This window comes from Ovis canadensis, chromosome 5, assembly GCF_042477335.2.
Source record: "Ovis canadensis isolate MfBH-ARS-UI-01 breed Bighorn chromosome 5, ARS-UI_OviCan_v2, whole genome shotgun sequence".
Classification (NCBI taxonomy): Eukaryota; Metazoa; Chordata; class Mammalia; order Artiodactyla; family Bovidae; genus Ovis; species Ovis canadensis.
In genome coordinates, this window is record NC_091249.1 from 66,871,380 (window position 1) to 66,885,022 (window position 13,643).

At 42.8% G+C, this 13,643-nt stretch overlaps 1 protein-coding gene across 4 annotated transcripts in view; it reads left to right on the forward strand.

The window, feature by feature from the left end:
- The window catches only part of ARHGAP26 (Rho GTPase activating protein 26), a 489,482-nt gene that overhangs the window by 393,449 nt on the left and 82,390 nt on the right, over window positions 1-13,643 (forward strand). For all 4 annotated transcript variants that reach the window (XM_069592302.1, XM_069592300.1, XM_069592301.1 and 1 more), the window contains exon 19: window positions 843-981. In XM_069592302.1, coding sequence (XP_069448403.1) covers window positions 843-981 — 139 coding nt within the window. The remainder of the gene's footprint in view (window positions 1-842; window positions 982-13,643) is intronic.

A 13,643-nucleotide genomic window follows, 5' to 3' on the forward strand; every position in this document is an offset into this window, starting at 1 on the left:
ATGAATTTTATCTGTCATTGTCATGAATTTTATCTGTCATTTTCTTCTCACTTTTTTTTTTTTAACCATGGACCTGTTTTGTTTTGTTTGCAATGAAAGCTTAAAACAAAAAAGCTTATGTGAAAATAAAATTCAAATGCTAACAGTGGTTATCTCTAAATAGTGGAATTGGGAGAGTTTTTCTGTTTTCTTCTTGAAGCTGTTCTACATTTTCCAAACAGTTTGTAGCAGGTATGTTACTTCTGTCATCAAGAGTTGGGGAAAACAGCCTTTTTTTTTTTTTTTCCAGCTCAAAAATAACACAAAGCTGCTGAAGTAGAAAAGATGGTCTAGCTAGAGATGATTGAGGATGAGAAAATGATGCCCTGTTCTGGGCTTCTTTGGTGTCATTTAAATGCATGTTTCACATCTTCAGAAAATTGTGAAGCAGTTGTTAAGAACTGGGAAACAGACTCATGGGCAGTGAAGAACAGGAAAATGATTTTGATTAATCAGTTCTAGAAAAAGGGGATCAAAAAATTTTTAAGTCCTTTCCACAGTGGCTACTTTCCATTGGCCCTGGAGAGAACAACAGAAAGAAGATCCATGCAAATGATAACAGAGGGGGTCAGAAGTGGAAGTGGATGGTTCCTGACCTTGGGGTGTACTTCCAGAGGAGACTGTTTCCTGCCAGCTCCGAGAGATGCTTACAATAGAGTCCTGAGCAGATGCTGGTGGTCTTTTTCTATCTTTCTCTTGCTGATTCTTAGACCCCACTAGACTTTTTAATCATATAGGTCCGGACTCGTGCTTTCTTCTGGGTTCACATTAGTGTGTAACATTTTTATGAAACTGTTTTGCAGATATTTAACACCGTGCCAGACGCGCCACTCACCAATGCCCAACTGCACCTGTCTCGGAAGAAGAGCAGTGACTCCAAACCCCCGTCCTGCAGCGAGAGGCCCTTGACGCTCTTCCACACCATGCAGTCAACAGAGAAACGTGAGTCACTGCCTAGGGTGCCCTAGGGACACCTCAGCCGCCTCCCCGCTGCCCAGAGAACTTACCTCTACCTCTGTGTGTGAGCTGCTGCCTTTTGTGTCCTTGAGGACAGCGTATTGACCATCATGCCCTCCGAGGTTCTGTGGCTGAGTAACCTCGACAGGACAGGAAGCAGGGTGCTGAGGATGAAAGGCAAGGAGCCGCAGTGTCCAGGATCCACTTTCCAGATCTCCTGTGGGCAGATAGCTGAGCCTCTTTTCCTCCAGTCACACAGTCAATGCTTAGCTCAGGTGCTGCTTCTTCAGCCCCTCTTTTGTTATTGGCTCTGCTAGAACCAGTTTCCCTTCCTTTTCTCAGGTTGTAATTCTATGCTTATTAGCACGAGTTATGTGTACTACTGGAATGGGGCTTTCTCTGTTCGGGGACCTTATTTGGCTTGCTTCTCCTTCCCCTCCACTTCTCCCAGGCCTGGCGCACAGTAGATACTTACTAAGTGTGTGGAATTAATTAATAGATTAATAAGAGAGCACTACCCTCCTTGCTCCAAACGGCAGAGGATTCTCACCATGACTGTATCAAATCTTGTTTTCGCTTCTGGATTTCCAAGTACTTTGCAGTGATTGGGTTACTGGGCTCTCAGATCTCCAGTGTGGTTTCTCTTCAGTTCCTGTAATAAGGGAGTCCAGTGGTGGAGGAGAGGGGTTGAAGGCCCCAGCACTGCCCATGGGCAGGCAGGCCTGGGCTTCTATACCAGTGACAGCATTTGGGCAAGCCTCCTACTTTCTCTCAGCTTCAGTTTACTTGTGTGTACAGTAGGGTTCAGTTCAGTCGGTCAGTTGTGTCTGACTCTTTACGACCCCATGAACTGCAGCACGCCAGGCCTCCCTGTCCATCACCAACTCCCGGAGTTCACTCAGACTCACGTCCATCGAGTTGGTGATGCCATCCAGCCATCTCATCCTCTGCCGTCCCCTTCTCCTCCTGCCCCCAATCCCTCCCAGCATCAGGGTCTTTGCCAGTGAGTCAACTCTTTGCATGAGGTGGCCAAAGTACTGGAGTTTCAGCTTTAGCATCATTCCTTCCAAAGAAATTCCAGGACTGATCTCCTTTAGAATGGACTGGTTGGATCTCCTTGCAGTCCAAGGGACTCTCAAGAGTCCTCTCCAACACCACAGTTCAAAAGCATCCATTCTTTGGTGCTCAGCTTTCTTCACAGTCCAACTCTCACATCCATACATGACTACTGGAAAAACCATAGCCTTGACTAGACAGACCTTAGTCGGCAAAGTAATGTCTCTGCTTTTTAATATGCTGTCTAGGTTGGTCATAACTTTCCTTCCAAGTAGTAAGCGTCTTTTAATTTCATGGCTGCAGTCACCATCTGCAGTGATTTTGGAGCCCAAAACAATAAAGTCTGACACTGTTTCCATTGTTTCCCCATCTATTTCCCATGAAGTGATGGGACCAGATGCCATGACCTAAGGTTTCTGAATGTTGAGCTTTAAGCCAACTTTTTCACTCTCCTCTTTCACTTTCATCAAGAGGCTCTTTAGTTCCTCTTCACTTTCTGCCATAAGGGTGGTGTCATCTGCATATCTGAGGTTATTGATATTTCTCCCGGCAATCTTGATTCCAGCTTGTGCTTCTTCCAGTCCAGCGTTTCTCATGATGTACTCTGCATAGAAGTTAAATAAGCAGGGTGACAATATACAGCCTTGACGTACTCCTTTTCCTATTTGAAACCAGTCTGTTGTTCCATGTCCAGTTCTAACTGTTGCTTCCTGACCTGCATATAGGTTTCTCAAGAGGCGGGTCAGGTGGTCTGGTATTCCCATCTCTTTCAGAATTTTCCACAGTTTATTGTGATCCACACAATCAAAGGCTTTGGCCTAGTCAATAAAGCAGAAATAGATGTTTTTCTGGAACTCTTGCTTTTTCTATGATCCAGCGGATGTTGGCAATTTGGTCTCTGGTTCCTCTGCCTTTTCTAAAACCAGCTTGAACATCTGGAAGTTCACAGTTCACATATTGCTGAAGCCTAGCTTGGAGAATTTTGAGCATTACTTTACTAGCATGTGAGATGAGTGCAATTGTGAGGTAGTTTGAGCATTCTTTGGCATTGCCTTTCTTTGAGATTGGAATGAGAACTGACCTTTTCCAGTCCTGTGGCCACTGCTGAGTTTTCCAAATTTGCTGGCATATTGAGTGCAGCACTTTCACAGCATCATCTTTCAGGATTTGAAATAGCTCAACTGGAATTCCATCACCTCCACTAGCTTTGTTCGTAGTGATGCTTTCTAAGGCCCAATTGACTTCACATTCCAGGATGTCTGGCTCTAGGTGAGTGATCACACCATCATGATTATCTTGGTCATGAAGATCTTTTTTGTACAGTTCTTCTGTGTATTCTTGCCACCTCTTCTTAATATCTTCTGCTTCTGTTAGGTCCATAGCATTCCTGTCCTTTTTCAAGCCTATTTTTACCTGAAATGTTCCCTTGGTATCTCTGAAAGCACTAGACCGTTCAGATATGACTTAAATCATATCTCTTATGATTATACAGTGGAAGTGAGAAATAGATTTAAGGAACTAGATCTGATAGATAGAGTGCTTAATGAACTATGGACAGAGGTTCATGACATTGTACAGGTGACAGATCAAGACCATCCCCTTGGAAAAGAAATGCACAAAAGCAAAATGGCTGTCTGGGGAGGCCTTACAAATAGCTGTGAAAAGAAGAGAAGTGAAAAGCAAAGGAGAAAAGGAAAGATATAAGCATCTGAATGCAGAGTTCCAAAGAATAGCAAGAAGAGATAAAGCCTTCATCAGCAATCAATGCAAAGAAATAGAGGCAAACAACAGAATGGGAAAGACTTGGGATCTCTTCAAGAAAATTAGAGACACCAAGGGAACATTTCATGCAAAGATGGGCTCGATAAAGGACAGAAATAGGGTTAATAGGACCTAACTCAAAGGAAAGTGATAGGGATTCAGCAGACTTATGCCGTTAAGCAGCTAGCACAGGATGTGGCAAGGGTGATCGACTGAAAGCTGCTGCTGTTATCATTAGTTACTGTTTAATCACATGCAGGAACCAAGGAGGATAAAAACGTGACCTTGGCCTATAAGGAGCTCAGGATTGAGTAATGGAAGTAGACAGGTGAATAGGTGACAGTAAGTCGGCAGATGGCTGCTCTCACAGAGCAGTGTGTCTTTGGGGAGGCAGGAGAATGCTGTGGTTGACAGCGCCCATAGGCACAGCAGCCTGGGTGAGAACCTGCTTGATGCTCTCTGCTACTGCAGGGTCTCAGGCTCCTCTTCTGCAAGACAGGGATAATGGTTTTCTACCTCACAGGTTTGTGGTGAGGATTAAAGCACTTCAGATGATGCTCCGTAAATGCTATGGGTGTGAAAGTCCTATGATTATTATATAATTATTATATATTTTTATTTAATATATTAATATGTAGTCTGTATTCTTTTTATATATTTATACAAATATGATATGTCTGTTATGTATTATGTGATAATAACAATATTATCTATGCGTTACAGTAAAATCACAAATCAGAGAAAATGATCCTCTTGGCTTTGAGGAGGGAAGACATTCCATATCCTGATTGGCATCTTTCTCTTTGTTACAGAAAATGTTTTCTATCCCTTTGCCTTCCAGAAGTAATGGCCTTCCTCTCATTATTCCTGAGAAGAAATCTTCCCCACCTTGGAGGATCACAGCTTTTAAAGAGATTGCTGTATCCCATAATGTGGCCACACCTTGGTGCATCCACTTGGGTTGTTTCAGATACCTTGCTTTTATGAATAAAGCTACTATATCATCCTTGTAGCTGAATCTGTTCATATTCATGATTATTTCCTTAAGATAAATTCCTGGAAGAATCTCTGGGTCAGCAGATAGGCACAGTTTCAGGGCTTTGACCCCGTACTGCAGTTGGCTTCCCTTCAAACAGTAGCCTGTGTTTCCCTTATGTATCTGGCTAGGGTCGTTCTCACTGTGGTCTGTACCAGAGAATACTTGGAACAGGCCTGGCCTCACCCTCATCTGCCACGAACACAGCATCTGGCTGTGGAGTGAGAACCTTCTCATGTTTCCAGGACAGCCACGGTCACCTAAGGTTTTGTGCTAAGCAGTGTACATTTGCGGCTCAGGACAGATCAGATGATATTAGTAAATTCCTCTAAGCTTGAAAAAGTGCCAAGTTGATGCTTAGATGGAAACAGAGGCAGCTATGGATCAGGTCTTAAAGCATATTCTAAGAGCATGTAAGAAAGAAGGTGGCGATTAGGAGAAAATCAATTAGATCTCTTCTCAAGATTAATTCTGTCACACGAGGCGGCGAGTGAAAGTTAAGGATGTGTGAAGGTAGACGTGCCTAAGCTGCAGATCAAGCTGTCCCTGTCTGAACACGGTGGACAGGAGGATGCAAGACGGGAAGACAGTGAAGCAGTAGATCTACCCTGGGAGCAGGAGGAAACCCTCCCTGGAAACAGGGCTGACTGCTCATGTGTGAGGATACTTGCAGGATGCTCAGCTCTCCTCCTTGCCTTGGGAGAAACATTGTTGTTGAAAAGTATATAGCGGTGTATGTATAATATACTTTTTAGAGTTTGTTTTGGAACCCCCAGCTCCCCGGGAAATTAGAACAATACTCAGGCTGGCCTGGAAAGCACCGTAGAAGTGGGTGAGGAAGACTGGCCAGGAGGTGTAAGGTTCTGCCAGCACTCACTCCTCCTAGGTTGCAGTGCAGCCGCTCACCACTGTTACATGAGCAGGTAACAGGGTACTATTGCCACACACAAAACCCTCCTCTATGTCTGATCTGTGGACAAAGATGGAAGACTTTATCAAAGCACATCACTGGGTTTACTCTTTGGGATCAAAGTACTGGTGAAGACTCTGCAGGTAATCTGTGAAAAAAAATCTTATATTTCCATACAGTGATGTTTTTCAGTTTAAGGCCTTTATCCATGCCTAGCTTAGTACTTCCCAAACTTGCATCATTTACATAAGCCTTCATCTAGTCTTTGGGCCACAACCCTATAACTTTTCCACAGTTGTTTGTTTGATACATTTCTTTAAATCAGTTTTTAAGAACCTCACTTCTTTACATTGCCTCATCCTATTCAATAAAATTTCTAAAATATCAGTTTTGTTATCTTACCGTATTACTCTCTAATATACATGAAAATATTCAGTTCAGTTCAGTTGCTCAGTCGTGTCCAACTCTTTGTGACCCCATGGACTGCAGCATGCCAGGCCTCCCTGTCCGTCACCAACTCCTGGAGTTTACTCAAAACTCATGTCCATTGAGTCGGTGATGCCATCCAACCATCTCATCCTCTGTCGTCCCCTTCTCCTCCCACCTTCAATCTTTCCCAGCATCAGGGTCTTTTCCAATGAGCCAGTTCTTCACATGAGGTGGGCAGAGTATTAGAGTTTCAGCTTCAGCATCAATCCTTCTAATGAATACTCAGGACTGATTTCCTTTAGGATGGACTGGTTGGATCTCCTTGCTGTCCCAGGGACTCTCAAGAGTCTTCTCCAACACCACAATTCAAAAGCATCCATTCTTCATTGCTCAGCTTTCTCTATGGTCCAGCTCTCACATCCATACATGACTACTGGAAAAACCATAGCTTTGACTAGATGGACCTTTGTTGGCAAAGTAATGTCTCTGCTTTTTAATATGCTGTCTAGTTTGGTCATAACTTTTCTTCCAAGGAGCAAGCATCAAGTCTGTCACTGTTTCCATTGTTTTCCCATCTATTTGCCATGAAGTAATGGGACTGGATGCCTTGATCTTAGTTTTCTGAATGTTGAGTTTTAAGGCACCTTTTTCACTTTCCTCTTTCACTTTCATCAAGAGGCGCTTTAGTTCTTCTCTTTTTGCCATAAAGGTGGTGTCATCGGCATATCTGAGGTATTGATAATTTCCACAATCTTGATTCCAGCTTGTGCTTCATCCAGCCCAGCATTTCTCATGATGTATTCTGCAAATAAGTTAAATAAGCAGGTTGACAACATACAGCCTTGGTGTACTCCTTTCCCTATTTGGAACCAGTCTGTTAATTACATGTATTTTTAAATATTAAAACATAAGTAACTGTTAAGCTAAAGAATGTTCATCCACATCAAACCTTAGAATTGTCATATGTCCAAACTGTGGAACATGTACCACAGTTTGGAGTCCACAGGTCTTGCTCTAAATTTTTGACTGAGAGATCCTTCCTCTTAACATACACAAACTCAAGATTCTTCTGTCCAGTTGACTGGAATCGGGTTCAGATGTTGCCTGTTGGTTTTTATATCATTGTGGACCCTCACCAATCATGTCAGTTTCATGTTGAAAACTTTGGGTGCATTGTGACACCTCTCCAGGTTTGACGTGACCTTTCCTTTCTTCAGATTCTTGTTACAGGGATGACGTCTGTGAGGACACACAAACATACCCCACATGGTACCTCCATGTGCCTCCCTTGTGCCTTCCAACTTCATATGATATTGCCAGAGCTTCATTTCTCTTATGTCTGTGTGCCTGCTCTTGTTTGAGTTATATTTTTTCTCAGTCTCATTGGCACACTTGCAGTTTAATATTTCCTGTGGTTGTGGGTCAGCCTTCTCTTCAGCCCCCAGTTGACATGCTTGATGAGCCCCAAATTCACAGAGTAGGTACATTCCATTGGCACATGTTTTCCCTCACCTCACTGCAGTGTCCCCAGCCTGTGCAGAAGCTGGAGCCTGTTTTTTCCTCTTAGATGTGAATCTGTGCCAACACTCTGGTCTCAGATTGTCATGAAAGTATCTCACCTGTTGATGTTCACAGATGTGTGTCTTATTTTCCAGAAGGAGTTTTTCCGTCCAGGAGGGTAGACCAGTTGTATGTCTGGGCACCTCTGTAAGACTCCTCTGCTTTAATCTGAGAGTAGTTACTGGAGTCTTCTCCAGGTGGCTTTTTCCTTTTCCCAGTGTTACTTCATCTCATCTTTATAATTGCTCATCACCCCTTGAGGTAGGTTCTCATCATCCACATTTTACAAACAAGTAAACTGAGGCTCTAGGGCATCAGCAGAAGAGGAATTTGGACCCAGGCCACATCCCTTCCCCATACCATGTTGTCTCCAGAAGGATACCTCTGTCACTTCTCGAGCCACAAAAGTGAAAACCTTTCTAGACTGAGTTAAAGAAGCAAGAAAAACTATCTGTCTGGTGCCCAGCATTGCCATGGAGGCAGCTGGACCATTTTGAATGGGTTCCTCACTACACGCAGTGGCAGGCAGCAGCCACTCCACGGCCACTCCCCTCCCCCACCCCCATCTCACGGCAACTCTGCAGTGAGCTGTGTGCATTCAGCAGTCGCTTAATATGCTGGGCTGAGGCAATCACTTTGTTTGTGATCACCTCAGAGGAGATGAAAGGAGGTTTTTCATCTGTGCTGCCAGATGAATGGTAGCAAAGGAGATTACTGTTTAATCTCCAAGTTTCCATGCAGATACATCATACAGCAGAGACTAGACTGGTGTGTCTAGGTGAAAGGTACTGACACACAAGCTGTACTTTTTTCACACGACTGTAGAAGGTAGAGCCAGAGGATTAGAGGGAACCAAGCACACAGGTCTCATACTTTTTAAGATTTCTTCCAAGAGGTTGCAAGGTAACATTTATCATTTTGTCCTAGCTTTTTATTACCTACAAAGACATGCCTCTTTTTATTGCACTTCACTTTACTGTGCTTCAAAGATACTGCATTTCTACAGATTAAAGTTTTGTGGGAACCCCTTGGTGTCAGATAATGATTAGCATCTTTTAGCAATAAAGTTTTTTTTTAATTGAGGTATGTACATTGTTGTTTAAGACATAGTGTTCTTATATACTTAATAGACAACAGTGTAGTATGAACATAACTTTTATATACACTGGGAAACCAAAATATTCATGTGACTTGCTTTGTTGCGATATTGGCTTTATTGCAGTGGTCTGGAACCACAGCCACAGTGTCTCCAAAGTATAGCTGTCCCAGGTCCTCAAATATGTTTCTTGGAAGTGTGGTTCTTCAACTTGGGTATACATTAAGATCATGTGAGGAGCTAATTGAAAATACAGATGCCTGGTCTCCTCCCCAGTACATTTTGAATCAGGTAATGGCTGGAGCTCAGGCCTCTGTCATTTTAAAAGTGCCCTGGTGATGCTAAAGCCAGCAAGGATTAGAGAAGCACTGGCTTGAGGAGGGGAGGGATGGTCAAGATGGCCTGTCTTCTGTCATTAGCAGAGTGTCTCTTAGATCTTCTTTCAGGGTTTGGGGCAGCCTGGTGGTGGTTGAAAGCAGGGGCTCTGCAGTTGCCACACTTTTCTTCAATGCCATCTCTACCTGCTACCAGCTCTGCAACCTGGAGCTCATTACTTTTCATTTATGAACCTCCATTTGCTCATCTGTAAAATCGATCACTAATAATAACTTCCTTGGAGGGAAATTGCCATGATTAAGTGAGCCAGCGCATGTAACATACTTGACAGCAAGCCTAGTACATAGTAAGCACCTAATAAATGTTAGCTCCGATTATGATGATTACCGTCAGGAGTCCTACTTTATGTTTGACTAAGAAAGTATCCCCTCTCTGGAGCCTGCAGATTCCGAAGGAGAGGCCCATACTTGAGAGTAATGCAGAGTCGCCCTGGCCCAGAGAGAGCCCGTTGAATGCTAGAGTGCCAGTGCATCAGTAGCCAGCAGTGGGCTGTGCGGCCTTGCTTGGTCTGGGAATGGATTCTTGGGCTTTGTTTTACATGGATCTTATTAAATAGCTGCTGAGATTATAGCTTTGATTAATTCTCTTAGTTGTTAATTCATCCTGGACCCTCTCCCAGACAGGCCCAGAGAGAGGTTGAGAATCCAGCTCATGTAGTTCGGACGTGTGTCTCCCTTGCTGAAAAATAACTGGGACTCTGTACCATTCTGAGGTTTACGTAATGCCTCTCTCGGAGCTGTCGAACCTGCGGCATGTGTCTTTTCTCAGGTAGCTTCTGCAGATCCTGGGAGTTCTGGACATACCTGTTTGTTTTGGCAGACAGCATGTTTATCCACAGGAATTCCTATTTTCATGCAGACTGTAAAGTGTAATGTGGCTCTTGTCTTAATTGTGTGTGGTTACCATGTGTGACTGAGACCTGCATAGTTGATGTGGCCCTTAGAAAGTGATGCCGTGGAAAGCTAATGGCAGGAAAAAAATTAAAAAGAACATATTCCAGGGTGCCATCTCTGGTGTTATCACTATATGAGCAAAAAAGGTATCACGGCATTAGGCATTATGTTATCCTACTTTGTTAAAAGAAAAAAAAAATTATATAAGTACCTATTTCTGTGTATAGAAAAACAACTGGACTTTTATGCACCAGAATATATCTGGAGTATTTGTATGCCATTCTGTACTTTTAAACTAAAGAGAAATGCATATTTATTATGTATTAACTAATTTTTAAGTTGTTAAAAACACTCTAATCATACATTTCATTTTACTCTCTCAGCCCATTTTGCAGTGAGTTATAGTATAATAATAAGTAACTGTATCAGTTTCTTCTTTTCCCATAAGTAGTGGGAAAGAAGAAACTGTATTGTCAGCAATACATCAGCAGTCTGTGTGTGGGCTTTCTCAGTTATCGGGGAACCATAGATTAGAGAGAGTGTCCCTCCTCAAAAGTAAGTTCTCAGGGAGGAAAGAAGGCTATGTTGTGAGTAGCAAAGTGTCTCTTTAACTCTGAACATTCAAGTCCCTGTTCAGCCATTAATTAGAGGCGCATTCCTAACATGTGGTTTTTGAAATGTTGTTTCAGGAGCAGGCTTCCCTGTTGTACCACGGCATCTCAGTCCTGTGAATCTCTTCAATCTGGGACCAGCCACAGTGACTTCCCCATTCTCTCATGAAACCCATTTTCACTGGCATTCTTTCCTTTTGCAAAGCAGAGGGTTATTATGGCACCATGGGGAGAGTATGTCAGCCAGTCTATAGGGAACCAAGATCTGTGGTGCTTTTGCTGAAGACAACTTGTCAGAAGTTGTGATCACATGTCCTGTGTCTGTGGTCCAAGCAACATTGACATTTTTCACTTGTCACCTCCCTGTTTAATACAACATTGCCCAAACTATGTTTTACGATTATTTTTTCAAACATTGTCCAAATTGTTTTCATGTGCTTAAACATGTTGCCCAAACTGTTTCCTAAGATTATTTTTATCATAGGGACTGAGACTGGGTTAGCAAACTTGTAATCAAACCAGCTCAGATTTTAGTGGGGCTTGGCATGCCACCCTTATCAGGAGCAAAAGCTACAGGGGAGAAAAATTGCTTCAGAAAGTCTTGATTCCAAGCTTTCTGTGTATTTGGGTGTTTCTCAGAGATGGCAAACTCCAAAATTGCTGTGCACTCATCATTTTTTATTGCAAAATTCATTAAGCTGCCTTGCTATTATCATCCTATCTTGTCAAGATGATACATTACAGGCTTCATTGCAAAACTTTAACAAGTGGGAGAAAGTACACCTCTCGCTCCAACACAGCCCAGGAAAGCCTCTGGGCGTTTGCTTCTGCCTTAGTATTTTTGGTGAAACGCCCTGGGTCTTTGCAGAGCCTCCATCTGGTGACTCCCTTTTCTCCCTGTTTGATCATACGCAGAGACAGTTTCCTCCTTTGGGCTCTGCGAGGCATCGTGAGCTGCTGTTACAGATCAGTCATCTTAGCTCTACTTTTTGACAGCTAGTCCAAGACCTCGTGGAAAGCTAAAATACCAGCCTGTATGATGACATACTGTTGTGCATGGTGGGAAAGCTCCCTTAAAGTGTTGTCGGAGGTCTGTGTTTCCTGTTTACCCTTCAGCTCTGAGTATTCAGTGGGCCAGACATGTTCAGGCCTGCCAAGCCAGGTGAATTTGGCTGGGCTCTGCATGTGCGTTCCTTGTCTCACCTCTGGGTTCTGTGATCAGCAGAGACCCTGCCTCTTGTATGTGGTGTGCTTGTCATCAGAGCAAGCGGGAGTCACTTGATAAATATGGAAAGTGAAGGAGCTTAGCTCCAAAATTTCCATGGCAACCCCCAAAAGAAGTACAATATCACCAAAATTATTCTGTGGCTTGCTTTTTTTAGTTGCAGTGATTTGGTTGCATACTTATGTTTTTCCACTCCTGATTTGTACAGAAAACAGAGACTCTGCCCACTGTAACCAGTACTTTGGTTTCAAGGACATAAGTGGTCCCTGCCTGAAGCACCTGAAAAATTAAGTCACACAAAACTGCCTCCTTGTGTGCCAGCAGAACGCGTCCTGGTAGTTAGGGTTGCCTTATTTATGTTTATCATTTATGTCATGACCGTTGTAGAGCCTTAGTTGCTACTGTGCATGGCCTGGGCACCAGGAGTGTATGAACTAACCTTGACCTCACTGGCCATTGTCACGGCTGCTTGATGTAGTCTGTGTGGACAGACACGGCCCTGCCCTTGAGTAGCGTGCATTTTTAAGGCACAGATCCACATCCAGTTTGTCACTTCCTAGGGAGCACGTGTTAATGAAAGCATCCAACACATTACCTGTGCACATTTGCAATTGTTTGAGCTTTTATTTTACCATTTCTTTGTCTCTGGGCTCTTCTTTCCTGTGAGTAATAAGAAAAGAGATTCTTGTTGACAAATAAGCAAGCATTCTCACTGCCTTCAACCAGGTCAGGAAAATTCCTGCGTTGTGGGGATTCTTTCTGTTTTGGTCATTTGATCTTGTTGATTTGACTCATAACTGGTTGCTGTTTTCCTTTTTTTCAGCCCACTAGCCTGTAATTTTTTTTTCCAGCAATATAATTGCCATCAGTCCTTCTTATACCTTCTGATGTAGATGCCAGAGCTCGTTTGACTCATAAGTGACTCAAAGAAGTCCAGCTCTGGTATTTGAATGATTTCGTTAATTTTTTAATTTTTAATCTTTTAGGCTGCTTGTTCTCATGTTTTTCTGTCAGAGGCAAGTGTCCATTTGCTGACTTGACAGAAGTCCTCCTGTTTTGAGGGACATTACCGAATCATTTGCTGTTTTTCTTCTTAATTCATTGAAGCTGCAAATTAGAATTTGTTGAGGTATAGTTTTCCTTAACCGCCAAACATTTGATTTGCTGTTGATTTTACTCCCCACTCAGTCTCTGCAATAATCACCTTCCTACTCATCCTCAGAAAGGATTGTCAGCATTTCAGCTTAGACGTCTGTCCTCTTAGAAGCTCTCAGTCTAATTATGTGAGGTCTCCTGTCAAAGAAAATTGTAGTGTTCCTGTAGTCAGAGAGTGCCAGATTTTCCAGGTCTCCATATCTTGTGACCCATGGAGGATGTCAGTAAAGAGTCTGCCTCTTGAGATGCATATTTGTCCATCTTGGCTGCAAACTGTGAAATATTATGATTAAGTTTTTGGCATTTTCTTCTTGGACAAAGAATCCCTTTCCCTGATTTTTTGCTTTTGTTGTTGTTTTATTATAAGTCCACCACATGTGACAGGTCCTAGATACCTAAATATAAGTCAAAATATAATCTCAAAAAGAATTTATTATTTTAAGAAAGAATGTATGTCCTCCAGTAAATGAATCCCTCCTCAAGCTCAGTTAGGGTAGAGCCACCTGTTTTATTCTATTA